The sequence below is a fragment of the Perca fluviatilis genome, chromosome 3 (genome assembly GCF_010015445.1).
Source record: "Perca fluviatilis chromosome 3, GENO_Pfluv_1.0, whole genome shotgun sequence".
Taxonomy (NCBI): Eukaryota; Metazoa; Chordata; class Actinopteri; order Perciformes; family Percidae; genus Perca; species Perca fluviatilis.
This window is the reverse complement of record NC_053114.1, coordinates 30,964,728-30,982,200: the sequence shown is the minus strand read 5'-3', so window position 1 is coordinate 30,982,200 and position 17,473 is coordinate 30,964,728. Positions and strand designations below refer to the sequence as shown.

At 40.3% G+C, this 17,473-nt stretch overlaps 2 protein-coding genes across 2 annotated transcripts; one reads left to right on the top strand and one right to left on the bottom strand.

Annotated features, from left to right (window-relative positions):
• Positions 1 to 275: 275 nt before the first annotated feature.
• On the bottom strand, positions 276 to 7,787 carry tfb2m (transcription factor B2, mitochondrial). Its single transcript, XM_039794893.1, has 10 exons — positions 7,566 to 7,787; positions 6,687 to 7,042; positions 4,831 to 5,014; positions 4,499 to 4,590; positions 4,231 to 4,384; positions 2,885 to 3,033; positions 2,290 to 2,379; positions 1,984 to 2,043; positions 1,733 to 1,881; positions 276 to 1,120 (listed from the first exon to the last, which is right to left on the bottom strand). The coding sequence occupies exons 2-10, from the start codon at positions 6,972 to 6,974 to the stop codon at positions 931 to 933; spliced, it is 1,356 nt and encodes a 451-aa protein (XP_039650827.1). The 5' UTR covers positions 6,975 to 7,042; positions 7,566 to 7,787; the 3' UTR covers positions 276 to 930.
• A 199-nt stretch (positions 7,788 to 7,986) lies between these two features.
• On the top strand, positions 7,987 to 17,099 carry LOC120555807 (saccharopine dehydrogenase-like oxidoreductase). Its single transcript, XM_039794894.1, has 12 exons — positions 7,987 to 8,268; positions 9,396 to 9,508; positions 11,739 to 11,819; positions 12,315 to 12,444; positions 12,626 to 12,675; positions 12,880 to 13,010; positions 13,530 to 13,647; positions 14,197 to 14,316; positions 14,464 to 14,520; positions 14,664 to 14,775; positions 15,005 to 15,086; positions 15,700 to 17,099. The coding sequence occupies exons 1-12, from the start codon at positions 8,070 to 8,072 to the stop codon at positions 15,788 to 15,790; spliced, it is 1,284 nt and encodes a 427-aa protein (XP_039650828.1). The 5' UTR covers positions 7,987 to 8,069; the 3' UTR covers positions 15,791 to 17,099.
• Positions 17,100 to 17,473: the final 374 nt, after the last annotated feature.

The window sequence follows — 17,473 nt, the reverse complement described above, 5'->3', positions numbered from 1 at the left end:
TCTACCCAATGGTCTTTACAGTGAAGTAATTTATTCGAGAACCAATATTTTTGTGCAGATGTATAACATGAAGACAGATAATTTAAGCTTCCATGATATATGGGAACACAGTTCCAAAAATAGAAAAAATTTAAAAGCATACCAACCTAGTGAATAACAAACAGTTTTCACCTCTGTGGAACCAGGGAATAATAGTAATAGATTTAGTCTGGCCAACATCAGACAAATTGTGTGAGCACTTACTAAAACAAGGCTAAAACCAATGTCTTCCCACATTACATTTCAAAATTTAGATTTAATGATTTCTTTAAAAAAATTCTATTACACACACCACTTACATAATCCATAAGACATGACATTTCAGTCAGATTTAAAGCTTAAGCACACACAAAAATACAAAAATATACACAGACCTGATGCTATACAGTGAACAACTTTCTCTTTCTTCCCGCACTTCTACTCCAGTTTTGGAAAATAATGCAATAGAAGATACATGCAGGGTTGTGTTGTGACGCTGCTGTCACAGTAAACTGCATCATTTTCATGACAGTGCATCCATGAGGCTTTTTTTCAGCCCTTGTTGGACATGCTGCTTTTGTCTTCATAAAAGGGGTTTTTCCTTTTACATAATTTAACTAATCATAAAACTTTTATTCTGCAACACAATGTAAATGTTCCCCCTGGCCATCAAACAAATCTCAAGTGAGGGCCCAAAAAGGACAATTTCTGCTACTGAGTTTTCAACTCATTGGAATTACAGTTCAGCAATGAACTGTTGTTTCTTCTGTGCCCCCCCCCCCCCGTTTTATTACATCACACATTATAGTATTCCTTTTATATATATTACATTATCATTATATTATGTGTGTTTTTGTTTTCTTTTGTATTTCATTTCTATAAAACTATACATATGACCTGTAGGTCTATATTTTAGCCCCAACCCTCCCTCTGTGTGTTTTCCAGAATCTCTTCATAAAGCCAGCTCTGTGTAAACTCCTGACTCTTGTCCATCAGCTGGAACAGTCGAAGATACTCCTCTGGATATACATGGCCTGTCAATATGTCCTCCGGCATGCCCATCTCCGATAACAGCTTACTCCCACTATCAGGAGACCAGAGACTAGAAAAACATAAGAGAGGGAGAATAAACAAGTTAAAAAAAGAGCAGTTCTTATTTTTTATTTTTTTTGTGGGCATTTTCGGCCTTTTATTTTTGACAGGACAGCTTAAAACATGAAAGAGGATTGAGAGGGTGAATGGACCTTTTCACAGCTGACATGTTGACTTGTCATAGTAGGAAAAGCACAGCTGAAATTGATAACCTTAACAATGGCTCAGTTCCATCAAGTGTCCCAGTAAGATATTTCAGTGAGTCAGCATGAACAATACCAGGGCCTCTCCTAAGTGGAATGCAGCCATCATTCATGGTTTTGAATACACCTGTGCTTTTCCTACTATGACATGTCAACATGTCTGCCGTGAAAAAGGTCAATGACATGCAGCAAAGGGGAATGACATGCAGCAAAGGGGAATGACATGCAGCAAAGGGCCGCAGGTCGGGGTCGATCCCGGGCCCGCTGCGTCAAGGAGTAAATCTCTATATATGGGCGCCCGCTCTAACAACTGAGCTATATGGGCGCCTACAAAGAGCAGTTCTTTGATGCAACATGTGCAATGTGTTAACCACAGGTCTGTCGTAATCGCTTTGTGTATGTGTATGTGTGTGGCTTACTTAAGCCGGTCAATGAGCTTGACCTTTCTCTTTGCCAGACACTGTTTTATCATCATCAGCAGAGTTGAAGCATTAGAAGGAGTTAGGCCGGCAGAGAAGAGATCAGCCCGCGGACGCAGACGCACCAGGCACAGGTGGTCATTGGGAAGCTGAGGGGAGAAAGGGACAGAGGATGAGGGGGGGATGTTTTATTGTATAGACAATTCCAAACAACTTTACGTTGCTGTTATCGAGTCTGCTCCCTTCCTTACCTTGCCCTTAGCGCCAGGTACACTCTGTCTGGAAGACCTCACAAATGACTCCCAGGGCTCCTGCACAGACAGATAAGGAGGTTGCCAACTAGAAGACTATCAGATTTACCCTCTTTATGTTGAAAATGTGTAACCACGGAAGCTTTAGTTACTCGATCCCCAGCAATAGCTTTATGGAAGTATCATTAAACTAAACACTGTCACATGCTTTCTGTTTTTATGTTGTTGTTTTTTTACTTAAATACAACTATTTAAATATCAACCTTTCTGGTTTTAATACATTTGTTACCCTCCCTCATACTGTACCTTGTGCAGTAGTTCAATATCACAGGCCATCTGCCAGAGGACACTGAAGGCTCTGTAGTGCATCATTTCACCTGGACATGACACCAGTTTCTGATGGAGAAATGACTGTGTTAAATATTTTATACAAGGTTTGTTTAAATTACCAGACACAAGTCACCCTCAGCTTCAACTAGTGATTGTGTTGTCAGCATCGATATGGCAATTTTCAGGGCAGATCACCAAAGCGGATGATTATACTGACAGGTGCAGCATTGACTAAGTATAGATCTGAGGTTTCCAGCGGGATGTCAGGAGCTGTGGTGTCTAATCATAAGAAGTGCAGCTGCCATTCAACCGGGTGACTCTTTTTCTGTGTGCCGATTTGACGGCAACATCATGCTTTATGATGAATCATGCACAAGTTTAAGGAGCTGATGGGATAACATTTCACTGGAATTGTACTTTGTACGATTTCATGTGACAAATAAAAATTAATTGATTAATTTGCGGGTTTAAAGCAGCCCCTAATGAAAACAAGAGGCACAAGCATGGGTTTAACCTACTCTATCGTTGTGAACACACACACCCCACACATAAAATGCTCTCGTTCTTTTACCAGGTATTCCTTCTCGCTTATGAAGAGGTTGAGCTCTACTCTTCCATATCTGTAGACAGACAGCCGTTCAAACAAGGCGTAAACCATCTTCAGCAGCATGCCGCGCTCATTACGCAGGGGCAGGATACCCACCACCTTCACTGGGACGTCTACACACACACACACACACACACACACACACACACACACACACACACACACACACACACACACACACACACACACACACACACACACACACACACACACACACACACACACACACACACACACACACACACACACACACACACACACACACACACACACTCTTTAGGGAGATGGTACACTATACAATGCACAGTGTCATTCAGTAAATGTGATGTGCCAGTATATTTGTATTGCTTTTACTGTTTCTACCTTTGTTTTTACAGACTGATCTCATGAAGGGGCGTATGTATTCGTATGCCATTTTGGCGTGTTATCAAGACGAATAATCGCTTTTTAGCGTGTTTATCAACGCAATTCACCCGCCATTGACCTACATTACGAGTAATTTTTCGCCGTAGCGAGTAGTATAAAGGGACGTAGAGCCGGGATTGTGTCCCGCGTGTGGTGATTTTCAGCCGATTTATTTTATTTTATTTTTTTAAGCCTTCCCCAATGTTTCTTTCCTTAACCCAACCGTTTATTGTTTTCCCAAGCGTGTTTTTGTCGTTATTTTCCGTGTTTTTGTCGCTTTTTTGTGTTACTAAAGCCTTTCCCTGTGTTCTTTTCCTAAACCCAACCTTTTTTTTTCTTCTTTCTTTTACACAAGAGTGACGACGTTCTTGCGATAGTACGTCGCGTTCTCGCGATAGTACGTCACGTTCTCGCGATAACACGCAACGTGGCGACGCCACATGGTGGGTATGTTTACATCTGCTGTATACAGCGTAGACATACACGTGGATAGCTGAAAATGCGTACAGATAACACGCCATTTGGCTTTAGGAAAGTGGCGTGTATGTTTACGCAAAGTCATGATGCCATGTTGGTTTTCATGTTAATTGACTTTGCGTATCTTTTAAAGTACTATATAAATAAAATGCATTATTATTATTATTATTATTATTATTATTTATTTTAATCTGAAAACATGTATCTAAATGTTTGAAACCTGGGAGTTGCTAAAAAAATCCCATCAATCAAATGCTTTAGGTATATATGTTTAAGGTTAGGATAATACTTATGTACTTAGTGTATGAAGGAGGTGGGATTGTTTTGCAGCCAGAGAGGCTCAACTAAAGGAACAAAAAAAACTCTGTGTGTATGTGTGAGAGATTGAATATGCAACATAGCACCAGTGTCTTAGGTTTTTTTCTCACCATCAGTCCAGTTAGCCTCTGATATCCCCAGGTCAGTGAACAGTTTGTCAGTGAACATGACAGGGGGTTTAAGGTTTCCACTGCCAATGGGGTCTAGTTTAAAGTAGTCACAGTGAACTACTTCCAACTGACCATCAAGGCGACCTTCCAACTCCTGCAACATAAAAACGTCATTTATTTTTCTAAATGCTAGAGTAGAACTAAGAATTTGTTAATCTATGTGTAAGGATACAAATAGTGGTTTGATGTGTAGGGGTGTTTGTGTTACCTGGAGATCATGAAGGAAGAACCTATCCCCTTCAAGAGCCACAACTCTCTGAGCTCCAGCATTTAGTAGTGTCCTAGTCAATACCCCAGGACCTAAGAAAGATGTTTCACGGACAAGTATGATATAATGTGCACGCACTTATAAATCATAAAAACAAATTTTTCTCAATTGCACCCAAGTAAAAAAATAAATGGTTTAGTTTGCCAATGTTTATGCCAAATTAGAAGGAAGTTACACATCAAACAAACTCGCAGAAGAACAAATATCCATACATTAAGTCAACCTCCATGTTTTGCACTGACTTGTTGTCTGACTGTTGTACAAATGCATACCTGGGTTACATTCGAAGATAACCGTTTTAGTATCCTCAGGTCCTAAATGCTGTGTTACCAGTTTAGCCAGGTCTGGGTCCACTATGAAGTGTCGGATTACTTTACAGGCCTGAGCACGGCGTACATTCTCCTCCACCTCTCCGAGGTCCAGGAAGTCGTACCGGCACAGAGGACGACGTTGGCCCTGGAGAAAGAATAAAATGCACATAGAGAGTGAAAATAATTGATATGTAACAAAAGCTTACAGTATATTGGGAACCACGCTCAATCTTTCACTTTTGTACATTTTACTTATTCACGGTTTATCATCCCCTCCTCTCCACCAGTTTGTCAACATCAGAACAGCTGATCACAGCAGAACCAGAGGTGCAGCGAGGGGAGATTCTATCATTCCATTTAGGAAAAGTGTATTTGGACAAACTAGAGCTGGGCAATATATTGATATTATATCGATATCGTGATATGAGACCATTTATCGTCTTAGATTTTGGATATCGTAATATGGCAGAAGTTTTGTCTTTTCCTGGTTTTAAAGGCTACATTACAGTAAAGTGATGTAATTTTCTGACTTTACCAGATTGTTGTAACTGTTCTATAATTTGCCTTTTACCCACTTAGTCATTATATCAACATTACTGATGATTATTTATCAAAAATCTCATTGAGTAAATATTTTTTTAAAGCACCAATAGTCAACAATCCAAAATCGTTGCAGTATTGATATCGAGGTATTTGGTCAAAAATATCGTGATATTTGATTTTCTCCATATCGCCAAGCCCTAGGACAAACTGCTTTTTCTGTTCAAGCGGCTACTGAGTGGAACCTCTCCACCATAACCATCAGAAATCTAAACACATACAGTACATTCAAGATCCAGTTAAAGAAATGGCTCATTGATAATCAGAACTGTCAACATTACCATTAACCTCTGGACCTGCTCTCGCTGCCCCCTGCTGGCTTCTTTTGCCTTGTGTGTGTGTGCATGTGTTCATGTCTTTGTCTGATTGTTGGTCTGCTATGTTTCTATTGTACATTTTAGCTTAATAGTACTTTTTACTAAATGTATTTAAATTTTTATATTGTTATGTAAATATGTAATTTCTTTTAGGGTGACTTGTACCATCTGTCTAGGGACTTCAGATGAAAAATAGCCTTCTGGCTAACTCTGGCATATTGAAATGTTTATTAGTATGCACTGTCCCTGTAATAAATAAATAAAAAATAAAAATGTTTACTGCACAAACTCAAGATTTATATCAATATGTGCATTTTCTCCTCACACAAAGTGGTTAAAGTAGCCAGAAAACCTCAAGAATTATACAGTGCATTACCACAGAACCATACAAATTTAAACTTGAATGGTCCCTGAGGCTAAATTTGAGCATTGCAGCAGCAGACAGTAACAGAATACAGCATGGATAAGAGAGTACAACTACAACAAAGTGTCAACTTCTGGGCTAACCGCAGTTGTTTGGAGCAAAACACTGGGGACAGGTGCAGGGGTCAGAGCAGGTCTATGTGTTGTGCACCTCAACAATCACGTTTAAGACAGGATATGAAAAGGGGATGAAAAGAAAGCTGATACTAGAGAATAATCAACCACACAACAGAATCAACCAACAGAAATTACTTAAAATAGTGTAATAGTTGAACCACATGTCAAAACACATCATGTACATACAACAAAAGATTTGCCATGGTTACTAAATTCCTTAAAAGTTGAAATTTCCCTATCATTTCACATCAATAGGTACAAAAAAAGAAGGGGAGTGCATTTTATTAGAGCTTCACATACACCAAGCTGCAGTGGAAGACTAGTATCTAGAATCAAGCAAAGCTAAAGACAACTGCCTACCTGTACAGCCACAGCAGACAGGTTCCTGTGTGCGAGTGCTGAGGAGGGGGAAGTCCTCTCTGCACGGGGCTGCTGGGAGCTTGGACCAAGTGTGGGCCGACCAGGACCTGAAGAGAGAGAGTCCAGGCTGTAGGACCTTCTATGAAGCACAGCAGCCCCAGGGACACAGAAGCCAGAATGACCCACAGGGGCCAACACTGCCTTGTGCAAACAGGATCTACTTCTGATGGTCTGGCAGCAAGCAGAGCGCATCATCACCTCCACCACTCTACACATCTGGATGGACATGGTGGACAAGTTGACCTTTAACTACAGACGAGGAGGGAGATTGGGGGACCTCTTCACGAGGTCATTGCCTAGAGAGAATGGGGAGGAAATAGGGACAAGGGATGTTAAGAGGGATAAGAGACATTCGAGTGCCACTAACTTATTTTTCAACATGTTGTATAATTAATTCTCGCTCAAAAACTGTTCTAGAAACGTTAGGTAACCCGGTGTTTGACTAACTTGACGTATTTAAAGGGTAGATGCAGTGGATACAATTATAAATAACAGGCTTTAAATGGCCATTAAGTTAATATCGTAACACAAAAACAATCGTGTGTTCTCCTAGCACGTGGGAAAATAACGTTAAACTTTTTCTTCCAAACTGATGGCTTAACCCTATTGGCCTTACTGGAGAGGTATTCACTGTCCTTCACACTGTAGATTTACAGACTTTGGCCATCAGCTCGCCAAAGAGCCACACAATAACCTCGCAGGCAATCTGTTACACGAAGGCGATGAACCGTTTGATGACACCTGGTAGCCTAGTACGCTAACGTCGCTTACAACTAAATGCATTTTATGTCGTTTTCATCTAGAGAACCACAGACATACCTTATTGAAGAATATCTTATAACGTTATATATCCATATCTAAAGGCATCAGTGATTTATAAGCGGCGCTTGTCGGTCTGTTCGTTGGTAAAACTGCATGACATTGAGCTCTCCGTAGCCCGACCCCCGAGTTGTATTTGCAATTCTCGTGGTGCTACAGGCGACGCGCATTTGATTGTCGTCATTGACAGGCGACTATTACGAGAACCAATCAGAAACTCGAGGTCAAGTTGTCATGCTATAAAAATAAATAAATAAACGACATCTCTATTACTAGGAATATAGAAATTGCTTACAAATACACACTTAACGCAACACACTTTATTTACATGCAATTGTTTAGGTACCAAAAAAAAAAAAAAACTACCGCTTTTTAAAATATGTTAGTATATTAGCATAATGTTGCTACGGAAGTAGATAAAAAAGCGCTGTCAAAACTGCACGCACTCAGTGCTCTCTCTGTCAGTCTGTGAGGTGAAGGTATCGCAGCGTATTTGCAGTGACTATGGCGCGTGTTGAAACATCCTCTAGTAGGCCATACCACCTGGTTATCTTCGGAGCCTCTGGCTTTACGGGACAGTTCGTGGTGGAGGAGGTGGCCCGGACCGCGTCCGAGGGTCCGAAAGGCAACCTGAAGTGGGCCGTGGCAGGCAGGAGCAAGCAGAAGCTGGAAAAAGTTCTGGAGCAGGCCGCCGGAGTCCTCAGTATGTATCTGAACAATCCCATTAGCTGACACAGGGGCAGCTTCTCAGTTAATCCGTTCAACTGATGTAGTGTCAAATGCAAGCATATTGTCGTCGGTGAGCCGAGCTGCGAGTTTAATCAGATTTTACAAGAATACTGTATTTCTTCTTTTAGGCCAAGGGGAAATTTCATAACTCTGATTCAGGATGACTAATCTTTTGCTCGCTGATAGTGATTAGTTTAACATGACTTTGAGCCTAAACTCTGACCGGGAACTCTAAAATATAAGCGAGGTTGCAAAAAAAGTTAACCATTTAATTTAACGTTTTATTATTATTATTATTATTATTATTATTATTATTATTATTATTATTATTGAAGGGTCGCAATTAATAATGCAGTTACACCGACTACTGATAATTATTCAATCAATCCATTACTCTATTAAATAATTTAACATTGTCTGTCCACATTGATGTATGGCTTCATTTGCTTAACCCTTGTCCTCATTTTATTAGAGGATTAAGATGTTCGCCTGAAAAAACTGCCATATATATATTATTTATGAAATGAGTTATTTTCTGTATACTAAATGCTAGGGGAGGGTATTTTTATTCTTTCCCTTTCATGATAGAAATGCGAGTTTCCAGAGGATTAGATAGTTATTCTGTTGTCTCCTCAGGGAGGGTACAACAGCTGATGGAACAAACCTGCTCACTGTACAATCCCCTCTGATGACAGCACACACACAGCCTGACAAGTTCACTAGTCCAGTCAATCAGTAAACCCTGAAAATTGCAGCTTATCTGTTCAAACAGATATGTGCCTTTTATCCCACAACTCCCAAAAAGTTAGTAGCACATTTCAAAACAGCTAGCCTAGTTATGCAAGTCCTTTCCTTTTTAGGCCACTTATGTGTAGCACATAAAGAAGTTTCATCCAACAGATGTTATCTGTGTTGTCTAAGCCTATGTGTTGTTCCTCCTTTATTTACGGTGTACTATTTTTTTTAATTTTTTTTACACAGATATACAGTACTCCCATACACACACACACACACCTGGGAATCATAAATATTTTAATTATGTGAACTATGAAGACTGATGTTTGTTTGTTTGTGTGTGTCTGTGTGCACGTGCGTGTGCAGGTAAGCCTGAGCTGAGGTCAGAGGTGGACATTATCGTGGCAGATGTAGAAGAACCAGACTCCCTGGCAGCCATGTGCAAACAAGCTGTGGTTGTTCTCAACTGTGTGGGGCCTGTAAGTAGACAATTCCAAAGAAATGTGTGCACCTATGATCACTTGTCTTTAAAGATGCAGTAGGTAAGACTTATAAAACTAACTTTCTGTCATATTTGCTGAAACTGACCTTATGTTCGAGTAGAACTACATTAAACAGGTAATTTCACCTACAGCCTGTAGTGTGATTTGCAAAAATCCACAGCTTCCTGTTCAGATTCACCAATAAGGGCCAGAGGGGGGGTGTCTAACTGCGTGTCAATCACTGCTCGGGCACACGCATTCATTCTCCCTTGTGGGGGGAAGGGGCTTAGGAGACCGTTTGGGCTTTAGCAGAAAGGGGGGGAGGGACTGAGAAGTTGTCGATGTTCAAATTCTTTGGCTAAATCCTGGATCTTCACAATCCTACCTGCAGCACCTTTAACACAGAAAACTTGCTCCATCTCATGATACTCATGAACAATTTGCCAACATGGCATGTTGGCATCAGTGTAGCTCAACACATATCCCAGTCTCTCTCTCTCTCTCTCTCTCTCTCTCTCTCTCTCTCTCTCTCTCTCTCTCTCTCTCTCTCTCTCTCTCTCTCTCTCGCTTTCTTTTCTCTCTCGCTTTCTTTTCTCTCTCTCTCTCTCTCACACACACACCCACACACCGAGAGAGAGCAACCTTCATTTACACAATGGAGGCTACTGACTTACAGCACACAATAAGTCGTATTGTGTTAAAGTCAGAATGAAAAGTAGGTTTCCAGCACTGCTTTGCGTCCTATACATCATTTAGGTTCTTGTTTCAAACCAAGCCGTTTCTTCCAGTGCAGTAACCATTACTGTTGCACACAGCAGCAGTTTTTTTTTAAACCCTTGTGTGGTCCTTCGGGTCACCGGGACCCGAAGGACCACACAAGGGTTAAGTTTCAGTGTTTTTAGCTTGACAATACGAAGCCACTCATCTTTTCCTGTATTTGTACACATGTAATAAATCTGGTATTACCAAGGTGAAAGACCACATAGTATTCTGTAAATAACTCTTCTTGCGTGATATTCTCGAAGGAACAGGAATAGGGAGTTTCACATGGGAAGAATGTACCTCGCTCTGCCAGTTGGTCTGTTTAGTATAACTTGAGTCAGGCGTGTATCCAAAATCAAATCAAATGAAGATTACTTTTAAAGACCACAAACAAAAAGTCGTTTCATAAGAATCTCTTGAATCATATGACTTGACGTGTAATACTGTACATGTACTGTATATCTGAAATACATAACAGCACAATGAACAAGTAGAACAGGATTTGCCTTGAGAGCTGGATTCTGCAGCTTATTACTGCACTGGTAACATTGGGGTGCCACATCGAGATCTGGGGGATATGGTGAGCGTATAGATACTGGCAGTTTGTGGTAGGAAAAAACAATTTATGAAGAAATATTTGGTTTCGTAACCAAAGTTGTGTGTGTGTGTGTGTGTGTGTGTGTGTGTGTGTGTGTGTGTGTGTGTGTGTGTGTGTGTGTGTGTTCCAGTTGCCCTGTGATATGCAAGAGAAGAAACGGGTTTTGACCATTTTTATGACGTGGTTACCCAAGACATTATAGATATTTAGATTAGATTCAGTTTTATTGTCATTGTGCAGAGTACCGTACAAAGACAACGAAATGCAGTTTGCGTCCAACCAGAGCCAATTTAAGCTGAGATGTAGTAAAATGTCTGCAAGATCTTGGTATGATGTTGTTGATGCATGCTATACCAATTGCTTCTCTGATATCAGATTTGTGTTGAACAACCATTGTCAAATAAGTCAATGCAGGCTGATCGAGTTTTACTCTTTTACTAATCAAAAAGAAGATTGGAAAAAAAAGTGCAATTTCTCTTCATCAGGTGAAAATAAGTTGGCTGGCAACTTGTTTGTCTACTCCCTCTCCAGACTAACACAGGGATTAGCAGTAATGGGAACTATATTTGATGGGGAATCGGCATAAATTAATTTGGGTTACGATTTACTTAAAGGTATCTACATAAGAGTGACATGACACTGTCATGAACGTGTCATAAACATTATAAACAAGTCATAAACGTTTATGACGTGACTCTTCTGTCATTAAGTATCATTCTGTCTTCGTCATGACAAGTTAGGGTTGGAGTTCATGTGTCATGACAGTGTCATGTGTTCATGACAGTGTCATAGCACTCTTATGTAGATACCTTCAAGTAAAGGGTTACCTTAATTTGTGTGTGTGTGTGTGTATCTCTGTGTGTATAGTACAGGTTCTATGGCGAGCCAATGGTCAAAGCCTGTGTGGAGAATGGAGCCCATCATATTGACATTAGTGGAGAGCCTCAGGTATGCCCACAGTGCTGTATTTATTAACTTCTCTTTAATCATTACATTTACTGTAAGAGCATTACAGGGCAGTGGCTGCCCTGTAATTAAACCTGTGTTGCCCTGTGTTTAATGTTTTATTTTTTTTTTATCCTTTCCTTTCCTAAATCTTACACTTAGAAACACGATGGATGCTTCTAATTTGATAATGCATGTTAATTAAAGCTGACTTTTTTTGCCCTCCTATCCTTTTATCACCATGTTTTCCTGTCGCAAAGACCCTGAATTCCTTCAGCTTGTGTGTTTGAATCAAATGGGAGACGTGCTGTGTTTCATGCTGTAGCCTGTTAGACAAAATAATCTCTCACTTGGCTGCATGACAACGGTTTCCCCTCGCTGTAAAGATGGCGGCCGGTGGAATGCAGCGTGTGTCACTGAAACCCAGTCGGCACTCATGACAGCCTAACTTAAGGTGTGTTTGTGTTTTTGAATGTGTTTCTGTCTGGCTGTATGCAGTTTCTGGAGAGCATGCAGTTGAACTACAACAGCCAGGCAGCTGACAAAGGTGTGTACATCATAGGGAGCTGTGGATTCGACTCCATACCTGCGGACATGGGAGTCCTCTACACCAGGGACCAGTTCAAGGGTATGCACACACTGACATGCACAAAACACACCGAAGCATTAAATACGAACCCCCCCTCTGACACTGATATGCAGTGGTCGTTCCTCTCACTTTCTTTCTGTTACTATTAATGATTTTTTTTTTTTCAATTTCATATTAGCCTCTGCCAAAACATTGTGTGTGTGTGTGTGTTTATCCTCAGGTACGCTGACTGCAGTGGAGAGCTTCCTGACTATCGGCTCAGGAGAGGATGTATGTACTGCTAATTACCCATAAGTCCAAGCAGTGGACCAGCTTGTCTTCCCCATTTCTGAACACTCATTTCTTATATTTATGTGGTATCACATATTTGTCTCCTTATCTCAAATGTGTCTTTGTTTTTCCTTTCTCCCTCCTGTCACTTTTTCCTCCACATTTTCTCCCTTCATGTGTGTCTCTCTAATCTTCCCCTCTCAGGGCGGCTGTATCCATGACGGCACGTGGCAGTCAGCCATCTACGGTTTTTCCGACAGCCAGAAGCTCCAGAGTCTCAGGAGGAAGTTTAATCACAAACCTCTCCCTACTGTTGGCTCTAAGCTTAGACGCAGGTATGTAGAGTAAAAAAGGCCTTTTTAGCTAATATTTTTTTTTTTTTTTCTAATTCAGTCAAATCCTTTACTTTTCCTTAATGGCATTTGCTAACAATGTTGAGATAAAGTTTGGAACATACTTTTGCACAGAAACAAGGACTGGATTTTGTTACATTGGGATCCTGTTAGGAATAAAGAATCTTTAAAACCATGTAGTGGCAACGCTGTTTCTAAACAACCTCAAACATATATTTTGGTTACAATTTCTTGTTACTTATCAGCAGGCACGTACGCTGATACAATATATATGTGATCAGATGGTAACAGACAATAATATTGGTCTGCTGAGACTAGTGCCATAATCCTCTTGCCACATTCGGACATGTGTCTGGTACAGGGGAAACATTGTTTTGTCTCAGGGTTAAATCCCACAATCCTTCAGGACACACAAGAGCCGTATATTACAGGTTTCCCCACACGTTATCACGTCGTTGAAGGGTTTTCTCAGCACGTATATCTTTGTTTGTGTATTTGCAGGGGAACTTTGTTCTTCAGTAATGAGATCCAGCAGTATACGGTGCCGTTCATGGGCTCCGATCCCTCGGTTGTGAAGAGAACTCAACGCTTCCTGGTGGACGAGTACCAGGCCAAACCGGTCAGTCTTTAATTTCAGTGTTTTCTAAACGCTCACTTTCTTTGTGTTAATTTTCCTTTTAATGATTCACTTGTAAAATTAATTCTTAGTTCTTGTAGAGAAGCATCGTGGAGACTGTAGCAGTGTATCTAATAATATGTCTAAGTACCACAGATGGGACCAATTATGAATTTAGCTTTTGGGACAGCTGGTTTTAAGTTGGCTGTATCAGGATTTTCCAATCCAGTAAACATGTTTATATGGAAAAGCTGGGTTTAGTGACAAACACGCTGCTATCTTGTTCCGAAATTTTCTTTTAATTTTATTGGACATAACATTTAGATCTTTTGACGACAATCATTTGACCGTTTATGTCCCTCTCCACTTTTGATGGTATAACCATTAGTCAAGAAAATCATCCTCGCCTGTTATTTTCATTATTTTGACTGTTTTTATTAGTTCATACTTACTGCTATATTCAGATTAAGATGACACTAACATGGATGCAGCCACGTGTATATATTACTGCCTCCAGCATCAAATAATTGTTAAAATGATTGTTTACTTTAGGTTCAGTATGGAGCGTATGCAGGAATAGGAGGTATTAGCAACATTGTCAAGCTGATGTTTGCTGGCATGATGTTCTGGTTCTTGGTCAAGTTCAGTTTTGGACGCAACTTGCTCATCAAGGTAAACAAACATAGCATGACATTGAGTTCAATTCACATTTCACAACTGACTAACTGAATAATCTACTGTACCTATTATTGAAACAAAGATGTTAAGGTGAAAGGTTCAGGGGCTTATCTTTGTCTGTTGTTTGTACCCACCATTCAGCACCCAGAGTTCTTCTCCTTTGGACTCTTCTCCAAGGCTGGACCAACTAGAAAGCAGGTAAAGTGCAGACTGAACAGAAAATAAGAGGTTCCTACACTCAGGGTCGGTTGTGTTCATGCATACGCAAAAGAAGAAATTCATTTAGTTTAGCTAGTAATGTATGCTAAGAAGAAGATGCTCTGTGTCCATGTGTGTATTAGATGGAGGCTTCATCCTTCCAGTTTGCTTTCTATGGAGAGGGCTACACAGAGGGACAGGACCCCTCCCAGGGAAAACCTAATGCCAAGATCCGCACACTGGTTCAGGGACCAGGTAACTAATAATCCTAGTATAATACAAGGTTTGGAGGTTGAAACCCTCCATGAACGCAGGAACAAAACGTGAAAACGGCTCTCGAGTAATCAGCCATGTTAGTTGTATTCCATACCTGTGTCTATCCAGGCTGGGTAATGAGGCAAATTAGCCCAGGTACACAGTCTGGCCTGTTCAAAAACCCTCCTTGCTGTGTCTAATGGCTATTTCATTGTCTTTTATTACTCAGAGTGTGGATACGTGGCCACGCCCATCGCCATGGTACAGGCTGCTCTAACAATCCTCAATGAACCCACAGCCTTGCCCAAGACGTGAGTTATTATCACAACCCAAATCTACTGCCTGACCTGGAAACAACTTTACACACAAATACAGAACACATGAATTATAACGTCATTTGTCACTTTTGCACAATTTCTTTGCTCCTCCAAAGCCAATCTCTACTTATTTTGGTACAATTATCTCAAATGAGACAATTTGGGACTTGACAGCTGGGCCACACATTGATTATTTAAATGTATCTGGTCCAGTCCACGAGTTTGGTTTCCAGGTTGTTGTGTTTTTTTTAGTTTTGAAGGTTTTCCAATCCATTGAGCCAGTCCATGTAAACGGGCACTTACCCTTAATCACACAGGCATTGGGTGATTGATAATCTAAACCAGATGGCAATTTAATGTGTGCATTTAATGTTTTATGTGGTTTATTTTAATAGACTAGAATATTGTGGTACTGTGAAATAAAATAACAGCATAAAAGTTCTCAGCAGAGTTTTTAATCATAATGTTTAATAATGCACAAGCCAGAGAAAGTATTTATTTCATATTTTAAAAGTAGTTGTTAAACATCCACTGCATGTCTTGACTGTCGCTTGATAAATTCCTGAGACTTGGGTATGAAATGATAACTTTTATCCTTCATTTCCAGGGGAGGAGTTTATACTCCAGGAGCTGCTTTTGCAAAAACCACACTGACGGACCGCCTCAACAAACACGGCATCCAGTTCTCTGTCGTCTAAAGTTTAACCCCCTACCTGATGCCATACTCCAGGTTTTTCTCAGCACTTACTCATTAATATGCATTATAACAACTGGAAAGTTTCCAATTTTTGAAGAGAGCTATTTCATTGCGAGGTCCTTGACTGGAGATGAAGTGCACTTTCAGATTGCATTCTAACACCATTTTTGATTGTACTTTTTGCATTTATCTTTTCAATTTGTTCATAAACTTGCTTGTCCCCCAATCGGCTTGAATGTACTGTTAACCCTCTGCTTGTTAGAGAAATGGCCCTTCTGCAGCAGAATTTCCCAGCCAAGGACCGTAAAACCAGTTAAGTGTAAATGGGTTAAACATGAACTACCATTAACATAATTACTGCTAATGAAAGAAGCATTTAGATTGATTGATTGATTCACTTTATATAATTGTAAGTCATATTTGTACCTAATTGGACAGAAATGATTTATAAAAGTCTGTGCACTATCAGGCGAGAGAGAGAAGAGAAAACGTGTAGAATGCACTTTTATCATACCAAAGAATGGTTGGTGGCATTTTGCACGGAAATTAAATTGTGATCTAACAGTGTATTTATCACACTGACCTTTGTGATGCAGTGTATATGGTAATTACCTACACAGGAATGGAGAGCTAGACAGCAAATCACACGTTCTCTTGACGACCCGGGTTATTAAATAGCAACAGTATAGCGGGCTGATAGCCTTATAGTAATACATCTAATGATTATGGACCGTATTACCCCTGGCAGGATTGAGGATTAGTAAAGTAATTTGAAATCCGTGATACAAATGTAGCAAACTATTAAATGGTCTACAATCTTTATAAGCGTTGTCCTTGTGACATACAGTAGCTTTGTGCTTGTGTGTGTGTGCACGTGTACTTACATGCTTGCTGTCCCTTGCCAGTTAGCTAAAAATCCTGATTGCTTTGTTTTTGACAATTAACAGTTTGACTATCACTAAACCATCCTACAGTCTTGAATCTATATTCTTTGTAGCTGATTGTTGCAAAACTTCACCTATAGCAGTGTAAGAAAATGCATCCAGTTGTTCGTGCACAAAACTGTGTGAGTTACTCCATGTGACTGAACTGATCCTCTCTGCTGTTTTAACAAGCGTGTTTGTTTTTTTGAAGAAGTTTGTTGCTCCTCTGGACTGGAATTGTTTTTTGCCCCACAAATTGGTGATGTTTATTTCAGTCCTTGTTTTTCTCGTTGAGCATTATGTGCATGTGACAAGAAATGTTTTGGGTTTTGCTGTGCTTTGTTGTATGGGCCTCATAAATAAAACCAACTCTAATAGAAAAAAAAAGTCATGTGTCTTTCTTACACAGATTTATGGAAACATGTCAGCCATGCGCATAATGCATTTACTGCTTAGTAACTCTGTGGCGGACCTCCCAGCAAATGTATGGGCGGTTTTGCTCATTTGTCATGGAACCAAAGAGGTGTTTGCTTCAGAAAACTCTCTCCTAAGCCTGGTTGTTTGTGAGATAATTAACTGTTTAGGACTGCCAGCACAGCTGTACTGTATATGTACAGCTTTGAACATGTTGGTGATGGCCTCGCTACCCTGTTGGTGTACTTGTGGCTTCTGGTGTGGGTCGGTGGGCCCATGTTCCAGAGCTGTATCTGTATGGAACCTTACATTGCAGTGGTGCACTTTTTGATCCTCCTAAGTTAAAT